General features: G+C 48.9%; 9 protein-coding genes across 9 annotated transcripts; 4 read left to right on the top strand and 5 right to left on the bottom strand.

The window, feature by feature from the left end:
* Positions 1–238: 238 nt before the first annotated feature.
* UREG_06658 (uncharacterized protein) lies at positions 239–2,695 on the top strand (the record flags this gene model as incomplete). The annotated part of the gene is made up of 6 exons (XM_002583645.1): positions 239–581; positions 663–944; positions 1,121–1,606; positions 1,658–1,765; positions 1,828–2,465; positions 2,540–2,695. The coding sequence occupies 6 exons, from the start codon at positions 239–241 to the stop codon at positions 2,693–2,695; spliced, it is 2,013 nt and encodes a 670-aa protein (XP_002583691.1).
* A 604-nt stretch (positions 2,696–3,299) lies between these two features.
* On the top strand, positions 3,300–3,640 carry UREG_06659 (uncharacterized protein; the record flags this gene model as incomplete). The annotated part of the gene is made up of 2 exons (XM_002583646.1): positions 3,300–3,495; positions 3,555–3,640. The coding sequence occupies 2 exons, from the start codon at positions 3,300–3,302 to the stop codon at positions 3,638–3,640; spliced, it is 282 nt and encodes a 93-aa protein (XP_002583692.1).
* A 1,056-nt stretch (positions 3,641–4,696) lies between these two features.
* UREG_06660 (sulfate permease II) lies at positions 4,697–7,326 on the bottom strand (the record flags this gene model as incomplete). Its single annotated transcript, XM_002583647.1, has 4 exons — positions 4,697–6,171; positions 6,228–6,768; positions 6,826–6,971; positions 7,029–7,326. 4 exons carry the CDS (start codon positions 7,324–7,326, stop codon positions 4,697–4,699), a joined length of 2,460 nt encoding a protein of 819 aa, XP_002583693.1.
* Positions 7,327–11,242: 3,916 nt separating this feature from the next.
* Positions 11,243–11,431, top strand: UREG_06661 (uncharacterized protein; the record flags this gene model as incomplete). Its single annotated transcript, XM_002583648.1, has 1 exon — positions 11,243–11,431. The coding sequence occupies one exon, from the start codon at positions 11,243–11,245 to the stop codon at positions 11,429–11,431; it is 189 nt and encodes a 62-aa protein (XP_002583694.1).
* Positions 11,432–13,375: 1,944 nt separating this feature from the next.
* UREG_06662 (uncharacterized protein) lies at positions 13,376–14,799 on the bottom strand (the record flags this gene model as incomplete). Its single annotated transcript, XM_002583649.1, has 4 exons — positions 13,376–13,686; positions 13,746–14,564; positions 14,630–14,699; positions 14,764–14,799. The coding sequence occupies 4 exons, from the start codon at positions 14,797–14,799 to the stop codon at positions 13,376–13,378; spliced, it is 1,236 nt and encodes a 411-aa protein (XP_002583695.1).
* Positions 14,800–16,115: 1,316 nt separating this feature from the next.
* UREG_06663 (uroporphyrinogen decarboxylase) lies at positions 16,116–17,386 on the bottom strand (the record flags this gene model as incomplete). The annotated part of the gene is made up of 4 exons (XM_002583650.1): positions 16,116–16,192; positions 16,249–17,172; positions 17,242–17,283; positions 17,332–17,386. 4 exons carry the CDS (start codon positions 17,384–17,386, stop codon positions 16,116–16,118), a joined length of 1,098 nt encoding a protein of 365 aa, XP_002583696.1.
* Positions 17,387–17,753: 367 nt separating this feature from the next.
* On the bottom strand, positions 17,754–19,289 carry UREG_06664 (uncharacterized protein; the record flags this gene model as incomplete). Its single annotated transcript, XM_002583651.1, has 3 exons — positions 17,754–18,066; positions 18,124–18,843; positions 18,910–19,289. 3 exons carry the CDS (start codon positions 19,287–19,289, stop codon positions 17,754–17,756), a joined length of 1,413 nt encoding a protein of 470 aa, XP_002583697.1.
* Positions 19,290–19,632: 343 nt separating this feature from the next.
* UREG_06665 (60S acidic ribosomal protein P0) lies at positions 19,633–20,737 on the top strand (the record flags this gene model as incomplete). The annotated part of the gene is made up of 4 exons (XM_002583652.1): positions 19,633–19,806; positions 19,859–19,928; positions 19,987–20,655; positions 20,715–20,737. The coding sequence occupies 4 exons, from the start codon at positions 19,633–19,635 to the stop codon at positions 20,735–20,737; spliced, it is 936 nt and encodes a 311-aa protein (XP_002583698.1).
* A 569-nt stretch (positions 20,738–21,306) lies between these two features.
* Positions 21,307–23,731, bottom strand: UREG_06666 (uncharacterized protein; the record flags this gene model as incomplete). Its single annotated transcript, XM_002583653.1, has 3 exons — positions 21,307–22,068; positions 22,127–22,993; positions 23,240–23,731. The coding sequence occupies 3 exons, from the start codon at positions 23,729–23,731 to the stop codon at positions 21,307–21,309; spliced, it is 2,121 nt and encodes a 706-aa protein (XP_002583699.1).
* Between the last annotated feature and the right edge of the window lie 600 nt (positions 23,732–24,331).

Raw genomic sequence — 24,331 nt, forward strand, 5'->3', positions numbered from 1 at the left:
CGTATTCGCAAGGTTTACCAAAAGAGTCAACCGGAACAACTAACTAGTGTGTAATGGCATCGATGATTGCTATTAAATAACTAGTTAGCCCTTGTCGCGAGATGGGAGTCGACAAATTCGGACTTTTTGATGGTCAAGAAAGTGTTATTATCTTCTCTTTTCTAATCCATTGGGTCGACAAATATCTATATTTGAGCAGCTTTTCTTGTGTGTGCAGATTGATAACCCGCCGTTCCGGATGTTTACCTATTTATACAAGAAGATAAAACAACCAAAGGCTTCAGAGCCGGCCAGAAAACAGCCATGCCGCCATCAATTGTCTCTCCAGGCCTCGAGGCTATCAAATGAGGAGAAAAGGTATGATGACGCCTTGGTCGAGGGATCGCTTCCACAACCAGTCAAGCCCACGACAGAACAAACAGTTGAGAACCAGGGTCCATGCTCTGAATGCAAAAAGGAGAAACACGATAAGCGGGTCTACAGATGGAAACTGATATTCGGCCTCCTTCTACCGTATTTCCTTGCGTCGGTTGATTTGACCATTGTCGCTGCGGCGTTGCCGTTTATTGCATCGCATTTTAGTACGTGCACACCACCTGCCAGCTATGATTGACACTTGGGCAAACTTTGCGTTCTAATGCTCATTTTGCCCACGTTCTTAGATAAATTGGATGAATTGAACTGGATTGTCACGTCGTTCACCTTGACTTCGACCGCGTTTATCCCCGCCTTTGGCCAACTCGCCGATGTTTTTGGGCGGCATTTTGTTCTCCAGCTGGCCATGTTTCTCATGCTGATTGGGAGTGTATTATGTGCTGCGGCCCAGACGTGGCCAATGCTCCTCTTGGGACGGGCTTTGCAAGGGACAAGTTCCGCTGGAATCATGAATTTGATCCAGATCATTTTGGCGGATAAGGTTAGCTTAGAGGACAATGCAAAGAACAGTACGATTTTTCAGTTTGTGGCCGGGATTTCGTACAGTGTTGGCCCAATTATCGGAGGGTGAGTGCCATTTCCTCCGGCTCAAGAGAGGAGTTTACTGACCTATGATTAGATATTTGACACAGGTTCGGTGCTTTTACCACGTCTATTAAACTCCATGCTGACTAGCTCTTCACAGGCGAATTGGAGATATGTTTTTGTGTTAAGTATACCAGTGAGACATTACTATGCTTGGGTATGCCTACGCTTAAAGCTAACCGCTTCAAGGTTGCCTTCCTCGCTCATATTTCAATTTTCGTGCTCCTACGAAAGGAACTGGTTGGCGGCACATATTTCAAGAAAGGCTCAAGTCGATCGTTATTCCTCGAAGGTCTAAGCACTGTCGACCTCGGCGGTACATTCCTATTCGTATGCGGCGTAGGCCTCATAATCATCGGCACATCCTGGGGAGGAGCAACTTACCCCTGGACCTCTCCAGCTGTTCTAGCTCCACTTATCATTGGCTCAATTCTTTTTATCTTGTTCTTCGCCTATGAATATCTCCTTGGCCCCGGAAGGCTTTTGGCTCGGAGCTTTCCAATGCAGACAGCGATGGTGCCTTCTGAGCTGTTCCATAAGCGAGATATGATTGTCCTGGCGATTGTTGAATTTGCCACCGGTGCAGGTTGGTGAAAAGCCGTATGTCTCATTTATTCTTGCCAACTAACATCTGTAGCTATGTATTCCGCCTTCTACTTTGTTGGCATCTATTTCACACTTGTCGAAGCCTATTCCGCCGGAAAATCCGGACTCCAGCTCCTTTATTACATCCCTGGGATAGGAGGTAAACAGATTCGCCCTTTCAACTACTATTTCCCTTGAAGCTTACTTCGTTTGTTCTTCTAGTCGGCGTTTACGTTGCCATGTTCAACTGCAATGTTTGGCCAGCACAGACCTTCTATCCTCTCAGTTTAGGAACACTGATTGAAACCATTGGCATCTCTCTTATTACTTGGGCTGTTACAACCCGCAATGTTGCCCTTGTGAATGGAATGATGGCTGTGGCGGGCGCCGGAACAGGAATGCGCTTCATGCCCGGTTCCCTACACGCTGCCGGGGTCTGGCCTGACATGATCGCACCCGCAATGTCCGTTATGCGATTCTCCATACCCTTTGGCGGAACTCTGGCCCTGGCAATCATGGGCAGTGTTTTCAATAATAAAATGGCACCTGTCTTTCGCGCCACGAACGCAGGCCCAAATCAACACATTGGCTCAAATTCGGGGCAAAGCCTAGACTCGATTAATGAGCTGCCGGGGGCAGTACAAGAACTGGTGCGCAACACAGCCAAAGACGCGGTGATGTGGGCATTTATTTCTATTGCACCGATAATGGCGATCGGCCTTGTGGCGGTTATCTTTCTTGGGAACGTATGGATAAAGTCCGACAAAGCAAAAGAGGCTGTGGAGAGGGCTAAACGGGAGAACACTCATGACGATGGAATTGTTAGCAGTGAGGTTATTGATAAACCCTTTATGTGGGCTGTAATTACTGTGGGTTCTCCATTCCCGGTATTGATGAGGCTAAAAAAAACGCTGACCTGCGGTTTGAACAATAGAGAACTGTTGAGGAGAATAAGTACATTAGCACTCCTTTATCGAAAGCCGAGAAGGCGAGACAGGCTCAAGCAATACTCGAGGAGAAGGCTCGTCTACGTGCACGGAGAAGCAAAAATCAACACCTTGGCCTTGATGCGGAACGTGCAGCTGTTTGAGTTTACAGGAATTGTAAACCTGGGAGTATCCTTTTGGCTGGTTTCTAAGCGTTATGCTACTTATTTATCTATATGCAGATAGAGTTCTCTTTTCATTAGCAATAATGTGGCTGTTGTAATCATTTGGCCTCGTTCTTATGGCGATCGTTTTCCTCATGGCCCCTGACAGTTTTCAGAACCTGGTCGATTACGAATATTTTGATTTAGATATTAAATATCGCAACGACTACTCCGTAGATTTCGTCACACCCAGTTCTTGGCGTAGTTATATCAACCAGTTCATTCGAGTGCTTCTCAACTATCGCGCGCAAATCTTCGGTCAGTGGGATTGCTAGCTTCAGGTCATCCATCATTGTGAGACTGCAGGAAATGACTTACAGAGGACTGATTGCTCATTTTCATCATTTATAAAAGAAAACAGTTCAGTGATGTCACCATTAGTGTTCCACAGTCAATGATGACAGAATGATGACACTCTTCCCCACATGTGTCATAACTACCTAGTTATATCAAAAATGAAAAGCTCAACCATTACATCTCTTCAACATAGTCCTTTTTCTGGTTCTTCATTAATATGTATTAACAGTCAAACCCTCTGACCATCATGAACACTTCAAAACCTACAAGCAGATCTAAAGATCAGATCACGCTCAAGTCTGCAGATACCCAAACAGAGTCCAGCAGCAGAAAACAAGATGACAATCCTGCTCAAACCAAGCATCTTGTTGAATTCGAGAAGCTTTTTACATTCTCTCATGATGAGTTGATGGAGTATTCAAAACAACAGAAGATTGAGCTCTGTATGTTCTGTTGTTTAATCTTCTTGCCTAGTTACTTGATATCACACTAACAGGAACAGCACCAGACGTTGAATCAATTCCGTACGATGATGGCGAGGATATAGCATACCATGAACATCTGGCTTTTTGTAACCGTGAGAAATAATTACATCTATGGAGGTCGCCGCCATATGTTTTGGTCCTTCAGTATAGGGGCCTCTCCCAAGCCTTCAGTGCCGCTTAGCAGTCCTTAACTTGTAGGGCTGCAGAGACCAACCCCCCTTGCCCCCGCAAGATCACTCCTAAACTCAAGCCTGCGAACGCCTGAAAGTGTGTCAAGGATTCAAGGGGACCAAGATGTATCCAGGATCGATGGCCAAGATCAAACTCAACATGGTATGAAAGACATAAGGGAATTGCATTGGCCACCGACTTGTACGCAAAAGTTGAATAGCCCAGCTTTTTTTTCCCAGACCTTTACAAAGAAGCTGGTTAAGCATGCTTTTTAAAACAAGACAGGGTAGAGAAAGCTCCCTTAAGGGTCCTCTTGGGCAACTACATGACAGATCTGGGGTCTTTGAGTATTGCATGCCCAACAGTTTGGGCCAGATAGACGTTTTGTTTCAAGTTTGATTGTTTCTGAAAAGGAACTGGATAGTGATGACCGAGTCGACATTGTTCTAGCTGGATGAGACCTGTGTTGTCATTGTGCTGTGCTGTGCTACAGTGATAATTTGCGATGCATTGGAAATGAGAAGGTCAAGGTGTCTTGGTCACAACAGCTAAAAGATGCAATATACAATATGTAATAGTCTGGAGTTAAGCCTCGCCTGAAACGACTAACAAGAATCCGTGATCGTCTATGAAACATCCGCAAATATTGATCTATGTACTCGCATCATGTGTCGACATGGGGGGGGTATTGGTGCAGGGGCATGGATAGTATATGAAGTTACAATCAAAAAGCCCGTGGAAACAAACAAAAAACAGATGGTTGTCTCAAGACCAACCAAGGGGCGCGCATAAAAGTAGCCGAAAGGAAATAAACCGCTTTCCACCTCGGCACATCAGGGCCGATGACCGTTGCGGGCAACACAAATATATGGACAAGAGAAGCCAAAGACATCCATCCAGCGCCAAGTCTTATGTAGCGTTCTTTTTCTAAGAAACCAGTATGACCCAAGAAAACAAGAGAGGAAAAAGCACAGGGCATCAGGTCGTATCAGTTACCAGCATTGGCGATCGCACTCTGCAACGCACTGGTCAAGTCCACGTGGAATAACGGTCGATTCAATCCTTGCACAACCGTCATCCTGGACTTCACATACTCAGTAGTTGTAACCATTTCCTTCTCCACGACAGACACAGAGCTGCTCGTGTCGCCGCCATTAACACCATCGGCCCGGCGGATTGTGGAGCTAGCACTGTCGACAGCAGGCGCTTCGATGTCGGTCCTGCTGGCTGTTCCGCGCTCTTGATCCAAGAAATCCGCGTATGCGCTGCCGGGGGTGGTGTTTTCGAGGTTGGCAACGCTGAAGATTGGCTTCAATCGAGAAGCACCCGCGTCGGCGGGCGGACTGGGGTAACCAAATCCGGCAGAGGCGAGTGCTCGTTTCGCCCATCGGTTGTTCACATGTGCGAAATGCCAGTGGACGGTTTGGGGTGCGGCGTAGACATCAAGCTGGTTCCGGACGTCGATGAGATTTTGCGTTGAAGTGACATCGACGTGGTTGACGGCGGAGAAATCAAGGATTACAGCCTTGAGGGTTGGGAGGTGGGAGCGGTCCTCTTCCGACTGGCCTCTGCGCGGCCCCGGCATATTCCACGGCCTGTCTCCAGGTTTGTCGTAGCTATTCGGGTTTGTCCTCCTCGTCTGCTTGTAAATCGTCGCCACAAGGTGATCCAGGTAGTGATTTGCGCTGGGATAGTTGAACCCTTCGGTGAACCGATAAATGAAGATACCAGGATATGGCTGTGCAACATCGACATCGGGGTTGGAACCGTCAGCATGATCAAGCGGAAGGAAGATGTTTCTGAAGGCAGAGCTTTTTGGGCCTGCGTCTGCTCCCCATGCCTGCTTCTCATTTCCAAATTTGTCCCCGATGACGGTGTGGACCTTCACACGGCCAAGGAACTGTCCCTGGGCCTTGACAAGGCGGAAGAGAAGGATAGCCAAAGACATGCACACGGTGGTGTAAATTCCATTCTCAATGTTTGTGAACACCATGACAAAGACACCGGCGAAGAAGATGATAACTTCCAGTGGCGAAACCCTCCAGAATTGATAAACCGTGTTTGGATGAGTGATCAAATCACCAACGGCGTGAATGATCACAGCGGAGAGCGACGAGCTAGGAATGTAGAAGAACAGCGGTGGGAGGGCGTAAATCGCAAGTAAGACAACAGCAGCAGTGATAACACCGGCAAAAGGCGTCCGCACACCAGCTTTGGATTGAATTGCAGTTCTGGAGAAGGAACCAGTCGCAGGATAGCCCCCAAGGAATGGTCCGAGAAGGTTGGTCACACCAATACCGATGAGTTCCTGAGAGGGATCAATGGTATAGTTGTTGATTCGGCCAAAAGACTTCGAGATGGCGATATGTTCAAGGAGGAGAACAATAACACCAGCAGGAATGTCTCCGACAAAGGTCTGGAGAATCGTCATGTTAACCTTGGGAATAGCAGCACTTTGGAATCCTACAAATGCAAATTAGCACTCAGCCATTCCCCAGCCAAAGACAAAGTATACATACCTCTAGGGACAGTTCCCAAGATTGCAAAGCGGGGGTTGTCACGGCGGCTAAGGTTGACACCCGCACTGATCCCAGTGTAGAGCAGAATCACAATAACGGTGCGAAGCGTGGCAAGGAAGAACCACACTTTGGCGCGAGCAGGATATTTCCGAGCGCAATAGTTGCAGCCCCAGCGGGCCAAATAGAGAACGAATAAAGCCGAAAGCCCCATGGCAGCATCAATCCGAGTATGGCCCAAGTACTTCAACGTATTGATGATAAGCTTGTAAGTCGAGTCTCGATTGTTGAACTCAGTGATACCCATCATGGCCGGAACCTGTCCCCAGGCAATACTAAGAGCCGAGCCAGTCATGAAGGCGGAGATTGCGGTCAAGGGAATGAAATCAACAATCCAGCCGCATTTAATGAGACCGATGAATGTGACGACAGCTCCGCAAATCACACCAAATGCAGAAGCAACGGCGTGGGCTTCCAGCTCCGGGTTCTGCTCGCGGACTCTGACGACGATATGGCCAACGAGCGTTGACACGACGGCCACAGGCTATGATAGTGTTAGAAACCCGTGAAGTAGTTGCGAAGAAAGTAACTGAGCACATACACCGATGGTGATATCCTTTGAAGTCGCAAAAAACCAGTAGACCAAGACACCCATAAAGGACGAGTACAAGCCATATTGGACAGGCAATCCTGCAAGTTTTGCGTACGCCATGCCCTGGGGAACGACAACTGCGCCGACCGTGATACCTGTGGTGTCTGTTAGGGTACCTGAAATCAATGATAATCGGTTGAGGAGCTACTTACCGGCAACGAGATCACCCAAAAGCCATTGGATATTGTATCTGGTGATCCAGCGAAGGAACGGGAACAGATTGACCACGAATCTGAGAAGCTGGCGGCCGGATGGAACACACTCCGAGAGGAACTCTACGCTGCGAGGCTCCTGCTCGACGAAGGTGTCGCCGCTTGCCGTGGAGAAGGTCGACTCTCCACGCGTGACTGGATCCGGGCCCGGATAGTCAGGCTTCTCAAGCTTGATACCAAGGACCTTGGCGAGTCCATGGCCGACTTTTGTCGACATCGACAACTCCGAGGAAGACATAGTCGCAGGGAGTGTCCAGTAGTGTGATGGGGGGGAGGAAAAAAAACGGTCGAAGACAGGAAAAGAGCTTATCAGAATACCGGCAGATTTAAATAAACGATGATATCGCGCAGATATACAAACTGCCGGGTTTCCGACCGAATGACCAAATGCTAGAACAAGGGACACGGGACAACGAGCTGGTGTGCGGTCTGCAAATGTTGTCTCTCCTCGCACAGCATACGATCAATGGGGTCCAACAGATAGAACCCAACACCAGGCCAGGTGAATCAAGAAGGGCCCAAGCTCAAATCTCCGCGGATGATGTGGTTTAGTTCGTCCCCATCATCATGTGCAGGCTGGTTACAAAATGCCAAGAAAAAGGAAGGGGGAAAAGGGAGACGGTGGCGGAGGAGGAGGAGAGGAGAGAGCAGAGGGACAAGGAGATGGGATCAAACGGGGAGAGGAGTAGTAGAGGTTGTGTTCCTGGAGGAGCGAGCTGCGATAGATATATGTAGCTGGGCGGTGGAGGGAGCGAGCTCGATGCGTGGTCGAAACTCGGGAGAAACGCAGTGAGAAATGAAATGAGGAGCGAGGCAAGTCTGATCGATCGAGCAGAAAACACGACGAAACGTCGATCCTGAAAATTAATAGCGAGTATTGAAGAAACCAGGCGTCGCAGGGTTTGGATGCGAGAAGCGATGGAGACGCCGGTGAAGATCACGCAATCGGCCGTGGGCAGCGAACCGGGAGCCAGCACTGTGCAATTTTTCGCCAGCAGGGGCCCCGTTCAAAGAAAACAGCCGGGATGGACAATATAGAGTTGCTCGTCTTCAGGGAAATCGAAACCGGCCGCAGCTGAATCCACTGCTCGCTCACCACGGGCGACAAACGTGGGCCGGGGGCTCCGTCCAGGCATCTTGATCTCGAGCTCGCCGATCCTGTCACGGTCCAGTGCAACTGCAGGCAGGGGAATCTACATGGCTGAACCGGACGCCCTTGCTCAGCTCAACAATACGGGGAGCGCACAGCTCACCTCGTAGTGTGTGTGTTGTGTATATGAGGGTGTGTGTGTGTGCGGCACATCCAGGGTGAGGTCATCGACAGCCGCGTCGAGGCGAAACAAAGAAGCGAGCGCGCAGTTGAGTCCCGGTTGGGTTCAGCATGCAGCACACTAACTAGTCTACAACGCCCGTTTCAAGACGGTGAGGAGCGCAAAGCCGTCGATGCCTCAACGATCTCCATCCGTCGCATGCTCTGGTCAGGATGCACCGCACAGATGCTTCGGCGCGATCGGCTGGACGAAGTCGGTCTGGGGTAAACAGGCATCTCGATTGGACTGCATCCAGTCTGTTGATAACCAGCCAGCAACGCTCTCCAGGGACCCAGGACAAGACCAGGATTCGGGATCGCCCTCCAAGACTTCTGGGCGTGAGCACCGATCAGGCTGACCCTGGATGATATCATGGGGGCCCAAATTTTAACACCCGCCCGGTTTGACTTGGCTCCAGGCGTGACGAAAGTTCATCCATGTCTGGCTCACCCGGTGTGGCTCTTGATGCTCAGGCCGAGGCGGGAAGCCGAGTGCCAATCCTCTTGATTCAGTCTCACCAGCAGCCCAGGCTGAGGGAGAATAAGAATACCGAGAACGCTTCTTCTCGCTGTCAATCTCAAATAAGCGCCGCTGCCGCAGCAGATCGATCGTAAACGCTTCTCGTGCAATCTCCAACTGTGAGAACCGTGTCTATCTGGTGTATCAGATTCAGAGGGTGAAATGAGATGTCTTGGCCGAATCAATCCGCCATTTTCCACGCTCCTGGACCCTGGTCGTCCTGCAGCGAGTTTAACTGGCCTGTTGTTACATAGCTCGTCGAGCAGCCCGGGCTAGTGACCGAACCAGTTAATCAACTACCTTGCTGGCCCCGGATCTCATTCTGTGCCGAAACGGCATCTCTGCGAGACAGGGTCCGAGTCCAAACGTACATGCAGATTGCTCCACGAAATTACTCAAATCTTGAAGATAGCACAAATCGTTGCTCCGCTCTGTAACGATCTTATCTCCTCTACGACCAACCACTTTCCTCTCTGCGTTGCTCCTCTCAACGCAACTTGGCGTGTGGTATCCAATCCTGACCAGACAGGTTCTGACACATGCTGCTCAACCCCAAGCCCGCTGCTTGACGCTTCTGGCACATGGTTTGCCACATGCACGAAGCTGGTCAATGACCTCCCAGCAAAGGCCTGTGTGGCTGCGAACCGCATGGCAACTCGCAAAACAGATTGTGGACGTGCTCAGTGATAGTCGACCCTAACATTTGAATTCGGCCTGATTATCAAAGATCAAGCATTTCTGTCTCACCCTCGCGTCCGACCTGATCCTCCATTCATCGGTGCGATTGCCACTAGCCAGAAACGGGGAGCTTCCTCCAGAACCACGTTCTCTCCCCAATCTCTTGGGCCAGGGTTACAGCCCTACGACCAGTCGCTGTTTCTCTCCTCCTTTGTTCCATGTGTTCGGTCCAGTTTTGCCAACGAAACAAGTTGTGTGTCTGACCCTATATCAGCCGGCTTATCACTTTTGCCCAGAGCCGCATCTCGCCCCAACGGCAACAAGCGGAAACCCGTCACATCTCGGATCGTATTTCTCTTCGTATAGGAGAGACAGTTAAACAAGAAAAAGCGGATATCGACTCACTCGTCCGCGTGTCGAACCGCTGAGAATCGGGAAGCTATGATTGCCTCTTATTATGAGTGTGCCAAAGCCTAGAATGCCGACGTACGACGTCGATCCCCAGTGTTTAATTATCTGACGGGAAAAATCTCTTCGAGCAGCACAAATCGCTGCTTGATGTAGGACAGCCGTGTTTGATGGACCCCCGGTTAATAGTGTCAGTGAAAATGGATACAGCTGACTGAAGCGCAGGGCGGAGCTTCAAAGGAACACCCCATGCTGGACACAGCGTACATATAATGTAAACCGCCTGCAGCGCACGCAAACAATTCCAAGCCTTTCACATAAACCTTTTGGCCATAACTATTGAGGCTTCAATAAAGCGATCTGCATCTTGTATCTTTGCCTCTTTGTATTCTTTTGGCTTTTTTGTTTGTCTTCCAATTTAAAGTAATTACAGAAACCTTTTGTTCCTCCAAAGCGCCTGGTACAAAGCAGGTCAGTCCGGACTACCATCGCTACACAGCGTCATCTGCACTCCTTTTGCCAGACAAAATTCCTCCAACGCTCATGCAACCCAACTCATTTGACCTCTATTGAAGCACGAGCAGCCGAAAAAGTGCTCACAACTGTGAAAGAAATGAAAACAAAGGACACAGCTTGCCATGTTGGGTAATCCAATAATGACGTGCTCCCTAATCCTGATCGTGCAACAGCAAGGGACTAGATCTCCGCGGTCCGCCTAAAGTCGGCTCCTTCGGCTTGTCATCTTGGGGAACAAAAAGGGCCATACTCCCAAATTGAGCTTCCAGACAGCCCCTTTCTGAATCTTGAGTAACAGGGCAGTGCTAGAGGGGCAAAATCTGGCTCTCTGCACGACCGACCTTTCCCAAAAGAGACTGCCAGTGATGACCGATACTGACTATCTTGATTATGCTAACTTGTTGATTTTCCGGTTTACAGAAAGATGGGATCCAGGCCGAGAATTGGCGCTGCAACCGCCCTATCCAATTCCAATTCCTGCTCTTCTTCTCTCTCATGCTGTCCTAGGCAAGGGTTCCGGAGAAAGTCATCACAGAGTTCCTCAGATCCGTTCTTTCCCCTTCTCCGCCTGAGACTCCTCTCCTCACCCCATACACCGCCCTCACCACCAGGCACAGCGTCTCACGACTCGTCCAGACAAATCCGCAGCGCACCAAGGCCGCAAGAGGCCATTAAATCCCGCAATGTGAGACACAGCAGAAACACTGTCGCGCGGCGGAGGACATGGCAGAAGCAAAGAAACAGCCAAAAGAGGAATGGAGGACGACGTCAGTGAGGACCCAATCAAATCTTCTGGATGGCTTTGTGGGATGGCATCTCGAACGCTGCGGGCGAACGCAGGGAGCCGAAGATTACAATTCTCGACAACCCCCCATGCATGGGGAGTTGGCCATATCCGGCGAAGAAATATAAATGAAAAAGAAAGAAAAAAAAAAGAGCACTCTAGCTGGAAAAGAGAACAAGAAAAATGAAGTACAGCATGAACACCCTAGCCAAACGTGCGCGTTCTCTTGGTCCAGGACGTCTCCTCATCCATCGGGAGACTAGACATCGTTTGTGCGACTCGCAGCTCACATCTGCACGCACACAGATAGTCAAGCCTGTGCGAACCCTGGAGGGAAGGGGAGTCCATGGCAAACACAGCTCAAGCGGGCCAGCCGCCAGGAGGTGACACAAGCTTGGCAATTGCTTAAACAGACGTGGACTTTGATCATGGAGTAAGAACCTACTACTACAATTGATAGCCTCAAAGGAGATAGATGTGCACCGTGGGATTGTTGTCGAGTGGGACACGCTTAAAAGCGGTGGTTGTTCTCGGTGTTCAAAATTTCATTAATTTTACGGAGACTCCGGGACAGCAGATAATTAGCAGACAGATAGTTATCGTCCCGTCTCCCTTTGCAAGGGCTTGGTTAATTTAGTTCTAATGAAGAATCACTGGTGGCAAAATGATATGCTGGCATTTTGACCCCCGCATTCTGCAACTTATAGCCAAACTGGGGGGTGGGAATTCTTATTACTACTATACTCCTCATTAGATACTCTTATGCACATCCATAGCCATTGTGTCTGAACCCTACCTGTTTCTTCCCCCCCAAGCCTGGGAAAAGAGTTGATAGGAGAATCTCCAAGGCCATGACTGCCTTCTGGTATCATTTATGAGATGTAAACGGGCGCGGAGCCCACAATGAAAAACCTTCTATAAGATGCCTTCCTAGCCACCGCAGACACAGGAGAGAATCAGTTAGTAACTTCATAGTGCCCTTGCTACTTGGGCTGTGGGAAGCTCTCTCTGCAAATCTGGCACACCATATGGTGGTGTCTACACGACCTGCGCGCACCAGGCAGACAGGTGGAAAACTGTATGTCTCTACAGAAACTCCATTGATTAGACTAGATACTCAATGCATAAATACCTCCAGATTTGCTTTTGATGATGGAGCTCATTGGGAGAATTAATATCTCTTCACAGCAGACATAAAAAGGCTGCAAGTCTAGCTGGTGATGGCAGTGTCCTGGTCAGGCTTCACAGTCTGCGTTCTATCCTTGAGTGCATAGTGAGAGTTCTCACCCGTGGCCTACGCTTGCGGCTTGCCGGGTTTGGTTTGAGGTTCGTCACTGAGTCCTGGCTATTTTGATCTTTGCCTGGGGCTGACTGTGATAATATCATACATATTTCAACAGGTCTGATTTGCTGCTCCCACGGGCAGATCTTGAGCCTCGTCTATAGCAGTTGGTTGTTGGTTTGGAAGGCAATTTTGATACACATGGGACTCTATAAGCACGTAACTTAGTCTTCATAGTTAAAATGATACTGAAGGATAATACTCCGCAAATAATTTAAGAGATGAAAACGACACACGAGCATGAAAGAAGAAAGTCGTTCACCAGCGGCTGATAATCTAAAATCTGACTAATGGATTTCTGGACGGCACTGTACAAAGTGAGGCTCAGCAAAACTCGAAGAGGAAGTTGATAGCAAAAGCAAAAAAGGAGCAAAAAATAGAAGGGAAAAATAGAGAACAACTTTGATGAGCGATCAATGCAGAGAGAAAAGAGAAGCGAACAAGCATGCCAGGAATATTAAGTAGTAAAAGACACCGCCTTCATGTCGTTCACATCCAGCGTCGGGAAGAAAAAATGTCCTTCCAAACACCTGTATCCCATGCCTCGAGTTTCCGGAGTTGAAAAAATGCTGCCTTTTTGAAGATGGAACCATAGAGGGAAAAGGAAGCGATTCTAGTGTCAACACCGTCGCCGATATTCCTTCGCCCAAGAGTCTAATAAAAGATTAAAACTCTCTGCCTTTGTTTCATACAACACGCTATGCAAGGTTCCTCATTATACGAAATGTTTTTATTGTGATGCGCACTGCATTCGTTCTGCGCCGGGTGGCACGCCATCGTCGTCTTCGTCGTCATATCCTGCCGCGCCATGCGCACGGGCCTGGGAGCTCTCGTCGACATCTTCCAGTTCGAAGTCTTCTACCATGGAATCTGATGGAGTTTGTTGTTGCTCGAGACGCGGTGGTAGAACTTGTTCGAGCAGGTCCAGATTTCGAAGGTCCTCTGACTTTGGGAATTTCACGTTGAATTGGATATAAAGATTTCCAAAGTCATGATGGCGGTAAGAAGGCATGCCTTGGCCCTTGACAACCTTGATGGCACCTATTACAGCGTTAGTCGACCTATGGTGGAGAAAATTGGGATGGCATCAAAATACATACCAGGTGTGATGGGCTCGCCAGGTGCAATATTAATAGACAGCCATCGGTCGTCAAGATGCTCAACATTGATAGTGCCTCCAGCGAGCGCGGTGAGGAGGTCGATGTCAGCTTGGTAAAACAAATCATCGTCTTTTCGTTGGAATCGCGGGTGCGGCTTTTGCTCGATTTCGAATACTACGTCACCAGGCAATGCTCCTGGCACTTGGTCGCCCTCCCCGCGGAAATCGATTCTGTGGCCGTTCTTGACACCTCGGTCAACGTGAACATGAAGAACTTTCCTCTCAACAATAGTTTTCTTGCCACTGCAGCGCTTGCAACGGTCTTTATCCCGAATCATTTCTCCTTCACCATTGCAGTCTGAGCACACACTCTGGAAACGCTGGATCATCGGTCCCATCTGGCGCATCATGATCTTCATACCGGTACCATTACAGCCATGGCACTGCTTTACTGCACCTTCTTTTCCTCCTCGTCCCTCGCATCCTGGACAGATGACAGATTTCTGGAGGGCTAATTTGGAGACCTTGCCGCGGTAGATGTCTTCTAGGGAAACTTTGTGGACGTGGTGAATGGTTCTTGCTTTCTTCGGGCCGGTATCTCTCATTCCACCACCGAACATGCCGCCAAAGCCTCCGCCACCGCCAAAGAACTGAGCGAAAAGATCCTCTGCTTTCATGCCGCCCGCAGCGCCGCCTTGTTCTAACCCTTCTTCGCCATATTGATCATACAGCTCGCGCTTCTGTGGGTCCGACAAGATCTCGTACGCGTGTGATAAATCCTTGAACTTTTCGGCGGCTTCGGGGTTGTGTGCGTTCTTGTCTTCACGAGATAGTTAGCACTAGACTACGTTTTCAACTTTTGTTATTGACGCGTGCTTGACATACCCGGATGATGTTTCAAAGCACCCTTTTTGTAGGCAGTCTTCAACTCCGCTTCTGTAGCATTGACTGAAACCTGTAGTTGAAATGTTAGTGATGCCATATCGTGGAAGAAGAATCCTTTGGATGCAGTCACCCACCCCTAGGATTTCGTAGTACTTGGTTTCTTTCACCATTTTGGTAAAAACCTATGGCGAGAAATCAAATTCAAAAGAAAGAGGGAGGAGGGGAAGTGAAGAGAATGATTGCAGGGATGACTTGGGTGCTGTAGTCGAATCGCAGTTGGGTTGTATAAAGAGGATCTCAGAGCGATAGTCACAGAATAGCCTCTTCGCTTCCTTGAGATACTCGCCAACACTGTCTTCTGACGAAACGCGATGCGAAAGAGAGGATGTTGATGTTGCTTGATCCAAGCGGAAGATATCGAAGAGGGACGGATGCTCTGGGAAATCTGGACCTGAAAAAAAGTATCCTGTGGTTGGTAATGGAAAAAAGCCTCTTTCGGTTTCCGTGGTCAGGGTCTGACGTTTTCCCTTGTGTAACGGACTGTAATTTTACATCGCCATTCGCATTGAGAATCAAGCAGAATTTATCACTTTGTTATTGAAGGCTTCCTTGGTGAAATGGGCAAGCTACCCTAACTTTTAGGGAATTCCAAGCAACTGTGATAGTGAGAAAGCTCATTTGAGACTTTTTTTGCAATGAGCAGCCTCTAAGAATTGTTCACAATCCTTTGCCTTTTGCTCCATCCACAAGTCAACACTCAAAGATATGACAATACAGTTACAATACCGCCTTTCCAAACCGGGTTAGACACGGCTCGACACGATGGCGTATTAGACTTCCTTGGGCTTCTGAACGCTTCCATCTGCCTCGCGCACTTTCGATCTCTTTCGCTGCCTGGACGAGTGCCTCAAAGAGCCCGCCTGCATGTGACCGGGGCTTCGACGGGATTCGAGCTTGCGCTGGAGTATGACTCTGCGTCTTTCCGCTTTGTTTTTCGCAATATAATATGGCCTTGGGAACTACTTGCTTCAAAGCGCAACGGAGAATTTTCATGTGTTGCCCCTGATTCGTGGTGGGGATTTCGCCATCTCAAACCAGACGCGCTTCTGGAGTGGCCGCCAAGCTATTTTTATCTCCGTTTAAGCCCATCGATGATGACATAAGCAGATTAACTCCTCGTCCACCGAGGTACGTGCAAGTTGTTTACAAGGGTGAGCAGTCAATGTGCTTTTGCAGTGAATTGCCAGTGGCTAGTGAATGCATTCCTATGGTCCGATCCTGAAATAATTGCCTGCATCAACTTGCCTAGTAGCAAGCTAGCTGGACCAAGGACGGACTACATCAAGTTCCGACAAATAGCCTTTTCAACTTCTGCCATTTTATTCAGAGGTGGGATTGCGTACGGAGTACAGAATTATGGATTTTGAGCGCTATGTCTTTCTATAGAATCCGAATAGACTGGATGGGCCATTTCGTGACAGCCCTCTCAGGAAGAAGCAGTTAGACGGTGGACCTCTTGGAAGAAGAATTTCAGCTTTTCTGGATCGACAAATGGAGTGACACCTAGATCAATTAGCCGGAGCGGTCATACGGACTCTCTTTTCATGCATAGCACTCACCATGTCCCAGGTTCACTATCCACCGTTGTTTCCCACCCCAGAATCCCGCAACCATGTTCTCAACCACGGCAGTGATAGCTTCTTTAGAGCCATATAAACATCCAGGGTCTGCATTTCCTTGGAGGGTGACTCTTCCATTTGCAATCCGGGCTGCTTGCGCAGGATCATGGAGCCAATCAAGGCCCACAACGTTATATCCGGACTGACACAAGTCATCCAACGCGTACCACGCACCCTTAGCGAACACGGTCATCGGGGCAGGCTCATATCCAAGTTCGGATGTTCTCTTCGGTAGGTTTGTCGCGATATACCGCAGATAAGGGAGAGCGAATTCAGAAAACGAGGCGGGTGACAGTTCTCCAGCCCAGGAATCAAAAACTTGCACTAATTGCGCTCCAGCTGCCACTTGCAACGCGAGATACTCCACACAGATCTCAGCAATCTTCTGCAGCAACGCCTTCGACGCCTCGGGATACTTGTACAGCCACGTTTTCGACTGGATGAACATCTTGCTGCCCCCCCCTTCCACCATATAGCACAGTAGCGTCCACGGTGCCCCGCAAAATCCAATCAGCGGAACCCTACCCTTCAATTTCTGCCTTGTGAGTGTGATAGCTTTATAGACGTAGTCCAGCTCTGCTTTGACATCCACTTCCTTCGCCATCACTTTCTCGTATTGTCCATCGTCAGGCGACTGCAATGGTTCCGGGAAGCTGGGGCCCTTTTTGTCTATCATTTCGACAGTCATACCCATGGCTTGCGGGATAACGAGAATATCCGAGAAGATAATCGCGGCGTCGATGAGGCCCGCATACCGTTCAATGGGCTGGAGAGTCAAGGTCGATGCGACCTCGGGATCACGACAGCATTCGAAGAAATCGCGGGAGCCTTTCGCTTCATGGTACTCGGGAAGGTACCTTCCAGCTGGAACAGAGAGGCGCAGTGAGTATACATGCTGTGCAGTTCTAGAGCAAGAAGAATGGGATAATTTACCTTGTCGCATAATCCATATAGGCGGCCTTTCAACTCTCTCCCCTATAGAACGTTAGCGACGTTTATATACCATTGAATGATTTCGCATACCCTTAGCAGCTCTTAGAAGAAGATCGTTCTTCAACGGTTCGAATTGATTTGACATGGTTCCTGGTGTGATTGATCGTTGACTTGGAGCTCGGTGGTGGGGGTGGTTTGAAGCACCCCAAAATCCGAGCCTAACTAACTAGTTAATGCGCAGGGACTAACTAACTACCGCCCCGCCTGGAGCGGAATCATGACCGAGAGTTAAAAACGGAAGAACGATATCAGCTGCTACAGACCATGTGGGTAAGCTCTTAACTTGATTATCCGTTCGTTTTATATAAGTTTTGGTTGTAGATGTTTCTAATAGCTATTTCTAGTGTAGCCAAAAATTTTCTTTTCCATTTTATCTTGTCTCCGCTCGGCCCCATTTTCTCAAGTTCCCCAACTCCGTAGAGAGATTCAGATAAAGCCCTGTAATTCCTTTTTTAGTATTTGGGTTGGCAATGGGATCCGAGAGTGTCGCGATTATTGATCGCGTCCGTTATGGGATCATCCGCCTCTTCCCAGGCTAGCGCACCGTGATTGGTGGCGGTAAAGCACTGTACTAATTTAGACCCCATGGCCGAATCTCTCAACTCCTTGGTCGAGCCTTGTTTGTGGATGTTATCGACTGAAACATAAACTTTACCACTATCATCCGCAGCTGTGACATCGAGGGCATTCCCAGACAATTCAATTGCGTTAGAAGGGGTCAGTATCCCATCCATGCTAACGCTAAACGTTAAGAGCTTTGAAACGCTACGATTATCAATATTAGTTCAGTACTGGAATGGTGCTTATATGAAGGGTGCTTACCCTTCCAAGGCAACTAGAATGGCTCCTGGAGTATGCGCGCTTAGCCCACCAGCAAAAGGAACCGCACAGATACCCGAGACAGTTATCCTCCCTGTATCAGAGGGCTGTGGGCTATTCTCCTCGCTGTTCGGGTTATTGGAGCCGAGTCCCAGTGGAACCTTGTGTAGGAGGCGGCCTTCCAGCCAATCCCAACAGAATAAGAAGTCATCGCCTCCACCTGATATCAAAATTTTGGGGATCCAAGATGGAATGCACAGCTTGCTCACAAATGATGTGTGCCCTAAACAGTAACCATGGATGACATGCGTTTGAGGAAGGCTTCGAGAGACGCGGATATGTTCGTCACGATCCGACGTTATTAAGTATTGGCGAGGGCCAGCGGTGGCGTCAGTTGAAGGAGGTGTAAGAATCATATCACTCAGCATCGATACATGTCCAAGCAAAAGCGTGTGCTCGAATGAAGGCTCTGACTTCTCCTGCGCCGCACGAGGGTTGCGGAGCTGCTGCTCAAGTGCCCTGAGATTCTTTTGCGTATGAACAGTAAGTTTGGAAGCAGACGGCTGGAAAGGTTTCGAAGCTTCTGCGCCTTTCCTCAATGGCAACGTCACTTCTTCCCTTGGGAGTATTGGTAGAGAATAAACATCCCCAAACTTGTCTCCACATAGGATGGTGGTATTATCTGGTGTTACTGCAAGTGCGCAAGGGCGCTTCGGCATAAACCTGAGTGATTTTGTCAGCAAGTTCGTTCAATATACCTGAACGTTGACGCCATTCCGCAGCGCTTACCGTTCTGATAATTGGGTGAGTGTTCCATCAGGCTTCAGTTCCAAAACTCGTAAGCATTTGTCTTCTCCCGTTACAACAATGACATGATCTCCACTTGGAGAAACGGTAAGAATTGGGATGGTAGACCATGCTCGCCCTGCACTCCCCGTCTCTGGTCTGCCAGCTGTGCTTTTCCCGGATTTGGCTTCCTCGGTTTCCTCGGCTGGCGGGGACAATCTCCTTCTTTTTTCAGGAGGACTGGAGCGGTCTTTGACATCCGGGGATAATTTGGGATCCGCATCCGCGGGGATTGGCCAACTTGATACTTGCAGCCCAGTCTGAGCTTGGAAGACCTTTATTGTTGGGCCCTCAACTGCGACGAGCACTGGCTCCTCACGCATGCAATAACGAATGCGCGAAATTGGATATCGGAAACTCATCATGCCTTATTCCTCACACGGGAAAAGGACAGAAAGCTTGCCCTTCTCTCCCACTCCGGCGCACATCAGACAAATTCCGCAGCCAGAGCGATACCACGTGACTGCTGTCGGGGCCTGCGCGAGTGGGTGCAGCCGCCGGCCCTAGTTAGGCGAGCGGCGCCAAGCCACAAGGGAACAAATGATGAATTTTGGGCAAAATCAATTCAACTCCAGTCCAGCATCACCAACACAACACCCAACTCACACCACCACAGAGATCAATTCCAGCTGCCCTTAAATATCCTATCTTCACAAACAAGGAGACATGGGGGGCCGCTCAGCTAGCAAGACTGCTTACTTCGAGAAGCTCAAGACCCTTCTTGATGACCACAAGTCGATCTTCATTGTCACCGTTGACAATGTCAGCTCTCAGCAGATGCACGAAATCCGCTTGAGCCTTCGCGGCGAGGCCGTTGTGCTCATGGGGAAGAACACTATGGTATGAATTTGCATTGCATGGTTTTCCGGTTTTGTACTAATTGGATATGCAGGTTCGCCGTGCGCTCAAGGGTTTCATTGCCGATAACCCAGAATATGAGCGGTTGTTGCCTCACGTCAAGGGTTTGTGTTTTCAGCCTGGTACACCTCGACATGACGACCTAGTAACACTTTGGTTTAGGAAATGTCGGTTTCATCTTCACCAATTCCGACCTGAAGGAGATCCGTACCAAGATTCTGGCCAACAGAATTGCTGCTCCCGCTCGTGCTGGTGCCGTTGCTCCTGATGATGTCTGGGTCCCCGCCGGCAACACCGGTATGGAACCCGGTAAGACATCTTTCTTCCAGGCTTTGGGTGTTCCCACCAAGATTGCTCGTGGTACCATTGAAATTACGAACGATCTCAAGCTCGTCGAAGCCGGCTCCAAAGTCGGTGCTTCCGAAGCCACCCTTCTCAACTTGCTGAACATCTCTCCGTTCACGTACGGTATGACTGTTGCTCAGATCTACGACGATGGACAAACCTTCAGCCCCGCAGTTTTGGACATTGAGGAAGAGCAGCTCCTTGCCACTATCCAATCTGCCATTAGAACCATTACCACTATCTCCTTGGCCACCAACTTCCCCACATTGCCCTCCGTCATGCACTCACTTGTGAACGGCTACAAGAAGGCTTTGGCTATCGCTGTGGAAACTGATTACAGCTGGAGCGAAATTGAAGAACTCAAGGATCGCATTGCTAACCCCGATGCCTATGCCACTACTGTTTCCGCTCCCACAGAGACCAAAAAAGAGGACAAGCCTGCTGATAAGGAAGAAGAGGAGGAAGAAGAGAGTGATGAGGATGGAGGTATGAACTTACCCTTCGACAGGCTCCGGTGCCAGCCTTTACTGACGATACCATTGCAGGATTCGGTGGTCTTTTCGACTAAAATGGTAATTTCTTGTCACGAGATCTATGAAAAGCAATGTAGAATACGCTTTGTTATTTCTCGTAATTGAAAATCATCATTTCACCTTCAACTTACTGAAGCTCTACGTCTGACCAAAGGATCTCCAGCCTTTGCTTAATGGGTAAGCCACTACTTTTCTTTTTTTCCTTGCGATGATCATTCTCCTGGCGAATGATTAAAATTTTTTAACCCTGAAGAGCTTCGATGCTCCATTTTGAAGATCAAACAAAACGCAACAACAACACTCTAATTTTTTAATGACGCCTGCTTTAATATTTGCTTGTACTTTCCATGTGTTCTTCTCTGAGAATATAGGCTAACCAAAGAAAAGGTCCTGTAGGCCCTTTCAACATGTCAGATCGCAGCCCTATTCACAAGAAGTCGGGCTATTGTTACTTCAGGGTTAGAATAAGCAAAGAATAGTGCAGCGTAAAGGCTTTTGAAATGAACTTGGACCTTATCCATACATAAGCACCGTACAAGATTCGTACTGCCAAACAATTTCGTAAGTCGTTGCAACTCTGTCAAACTATCTAGGTTGAAAGGATTCAACGAGAGCCCTCATCCCCACCCCTCCCGAACCTCCCTCCCAAACCACCCAAATCCCTCCGGAAGAATTTCCCAATGTTCTTCAGGTTCTCATTTAGATTAGTCGCATGTAGTCCTGCCGCCGCCAAACCACTTTCACTTGCATCCCCCCCAGCAGCCGCCTCTGCTGGGGATAGAGTTTCCATCCTATTGCTCGTTCCGGGAGACGTTTGGTTCACAACTAGATTTCCCAAGGCAGGAGTACCTAGCCTATCGACCCCGTCGCGGGCGGCGGATATCAGCGCCGAACCAAATGTTGTCGCGTCAAACCTCGTCTGGAGAGTGCTAGCTCCTAGCGACGAACTTGGAGCGTTTGCGAGGCTACTTAAGCCCAAACCTTGTGCGGCGGTCCCAGGCTGTGGGGCGACGCTTGAGCTCTGTGGTTGTAGTTGGGCGATTATCGGGTTGCTCGCGAGGAGGTTTGAAGCATAGCGATCAGAGGCTTTGTGGATTTGAAATAGTTCAAGTAAACGGTTTTGCTCTATTTTGCCGCGGATCCCTTTGATGTCAAGTAGCTTGCGAAAGTTGTTATCGTTCTTGTCGGCAATGTGGATGAGATAGGCCTGCACAAGGGCTTCTGCAGGCGATGCTCGGACTTGTAGCGTTTTCAAGAGTGTGTCAATCTTCTGGAATGTAGCGTTGAGGCGTTTGGTAAAGCCAGCAGGTGCAGGATCGAGAAGGTTGGACAGTCCATTCTTAAGTGAATAGCTATCAAGGAGCATCTGGGAGATAGTTAGCACTCGCTTTCCTAAGGGACATGTGAAAATGTGTTGTTCGAACCTGTTCAGCGCCGGTCTCGGAAACCGGCCTGCATTGGTAGATATTAGAAATGAAGCTGCTTGAAATATGCTCCACGAGATGATCAGCAAAAGTTCGTGCGTATTGTTGCTTGTGAAGCATGGACAGAATCTCTTCGGATTTTGCCTTGCATTTCGCCAAAAGAATTTCAAGGTAAGAACTCTGGTCGCCAACACTATCAAGTTTATTCCAGGCTGTATTCCGCATCTCTTTCCATGCCGGCTCTAGTTCAAATTCCACCTTTCGGACCAAAGTACGGACAACAGCGCTCGCGATGCCCATGAATGAATCCGCTTGACTTTGTAAATCGATGGTCTGTTTGAAATTTTCGTCCACTCGACCTTTGATCTTTTCTTCCAGCTGACTGCAAGTCGAGTAACAGTAATCTGCTGTGTTCAATACCATGATGAGTTCCTCCAACGATGGCGTATTGGACGGAGTCTGACCGCTTGCTCGCTCGCTAATATGGTACAGCAAGACCTGTTGAGCATATTGATCGAGGTACTTTGCAAAAACCTTCGATAGCTCTGCCAAACTATTCCCTGTGGATAGTTTCGCGCACTGTGCGAGGGAATGGCGATAGAACGTGAATAGATCAGTAGAGGAATGAATAACCAGCTGTGGAGAGAAGTCTTCATCATCCGGCTTCACGGGTTGCTGACGATACTTCGTTATGAACGTGGCCAACTGTTTATCCTGTGCCTCGACCCACACACCAAGATACGGCGTAAATGCTTCTGATATCGATTGGGAAAAGGCGGGCGACTCACTTGAAGTGAACGTATCGATTGAAGCGCGGGAAGCAGTGGTAAAATGCTTATCGAGGGACTGTTCAAAGTCAAGCGTCTCCTGTAGGCAAGAAAGAAGCAAATTAACGTCCAGGGTTTGTCCACTTCGAACCGAACGAGACAGAATCCCCTTAAAATCGTCCCGAGTCCCCTCGCAAAAGGCATTTGTGAGTGTCTCGCCAACTTTCCAAGACGTCGGAAAGATAACCGCATGTTCCTCATCGTATGTCTTCAGCATTCTCCTAAACCAGGAATATCTCCGCGATATGTTGTCAAGGGAGCCCGCCTCTTCATTCCCTCTAAACACCTGTCTATACTCTCTGAGCTGAGTGTTGCAATACCAGTTGGTGAGCCTTGTTTTTGCCGCATCGCCTAGAGCTTCCATGACCAAACACCCTTCCGATAGAACATTCTTTCGCTGCGCAATTTCCCCTTTGGCAAATATGAGTTCAAAATCCTCGCAAACTTGCTCCAGCAACTCCCTCTGTATATCCGCTACATTCCGGCTCAAAGTAGCGATTTGGTCGATAGACCGATACGACTTGAAATGCGACATCAATTGAATAACCGCCTGTAGCAACTGCGCGCAATCCCTGTATTGCCTCGACTTGCTCAACGCCTTGAGCTGCTCGTATGCCGTGGTCAGCATTTGTAACCTCTTCAGCGTCGTCATCGATAGCGTCAGGTTCTTCTTCGTATTATCTAACTGCTTGATATCCGCCGTCATTTCCGTGATGGCCTGTTCCGTCTTTAGAGCCCGTTCGCGCACATCGTCGATTTTCTTGAAGAGCTCGGCCATGTCAGCTTTGGCGGTTCGGATACGCTCAACGCTATCCTGATTTGAGGCCGTCTGCGCCTCGACGAGCTTTGTGATATCCCGACTAAGCCCATCTTGATAGTCGCGGAGGATTTGAGAGGTTTTGGGGACGGCGCTGAGGGTGGAAGGGTGGGAGAATATTGCGTTCAGGTGGTCAATTGGGTTGTAATCGACTACGTCAAGTTAGCCATTCAAAGCGAATCCTAATGAAATAGAAAATCTTCCAACTTGCCTCCATCCAGTGGATCTTCCACTTTTGCGTTGGGTACCGGCATATGTGTCGCGGTAGACATTCGGTGAAGCAAGAGATCAGGGTTGATGAGATGTTTTTCACATCCTGTGGTGCTGTTCGTTCCCCCCTGAGCTACTTATAGCCACGGAAACACTGGATCCTAATCAAAGCTCTTCATAGTCAATGACAGTAGAGTTCCGCGACTTGTGCTCCTTGTGATGATGCCCTGAACGTATCCTGCTTATGGTGCTGATTCTGTCTTCCGTAACTAGTGGCCTACGGATTAGGGTTGCTACAGTACTCCGTAGATGCACTTATTAGGAGTAGAAATGAGTTTTAGTAGATACTAT

The sequence above is a fragment of the Uncinocarpus reesii genome, genomic scaffold, assembly GCF_000003515.1.
Source record: "Uncinocarpus reesii 1704 scaffold_4 genomic scaffold, whole genome shotgun sequence".
Lineage (NCBI taxonomy): Eukaryota > Fungi > Ascomycota > Eurotiomycetes > Onygenales > Onygenaceae > Uncinocarpus > Uncinocarpus reesii.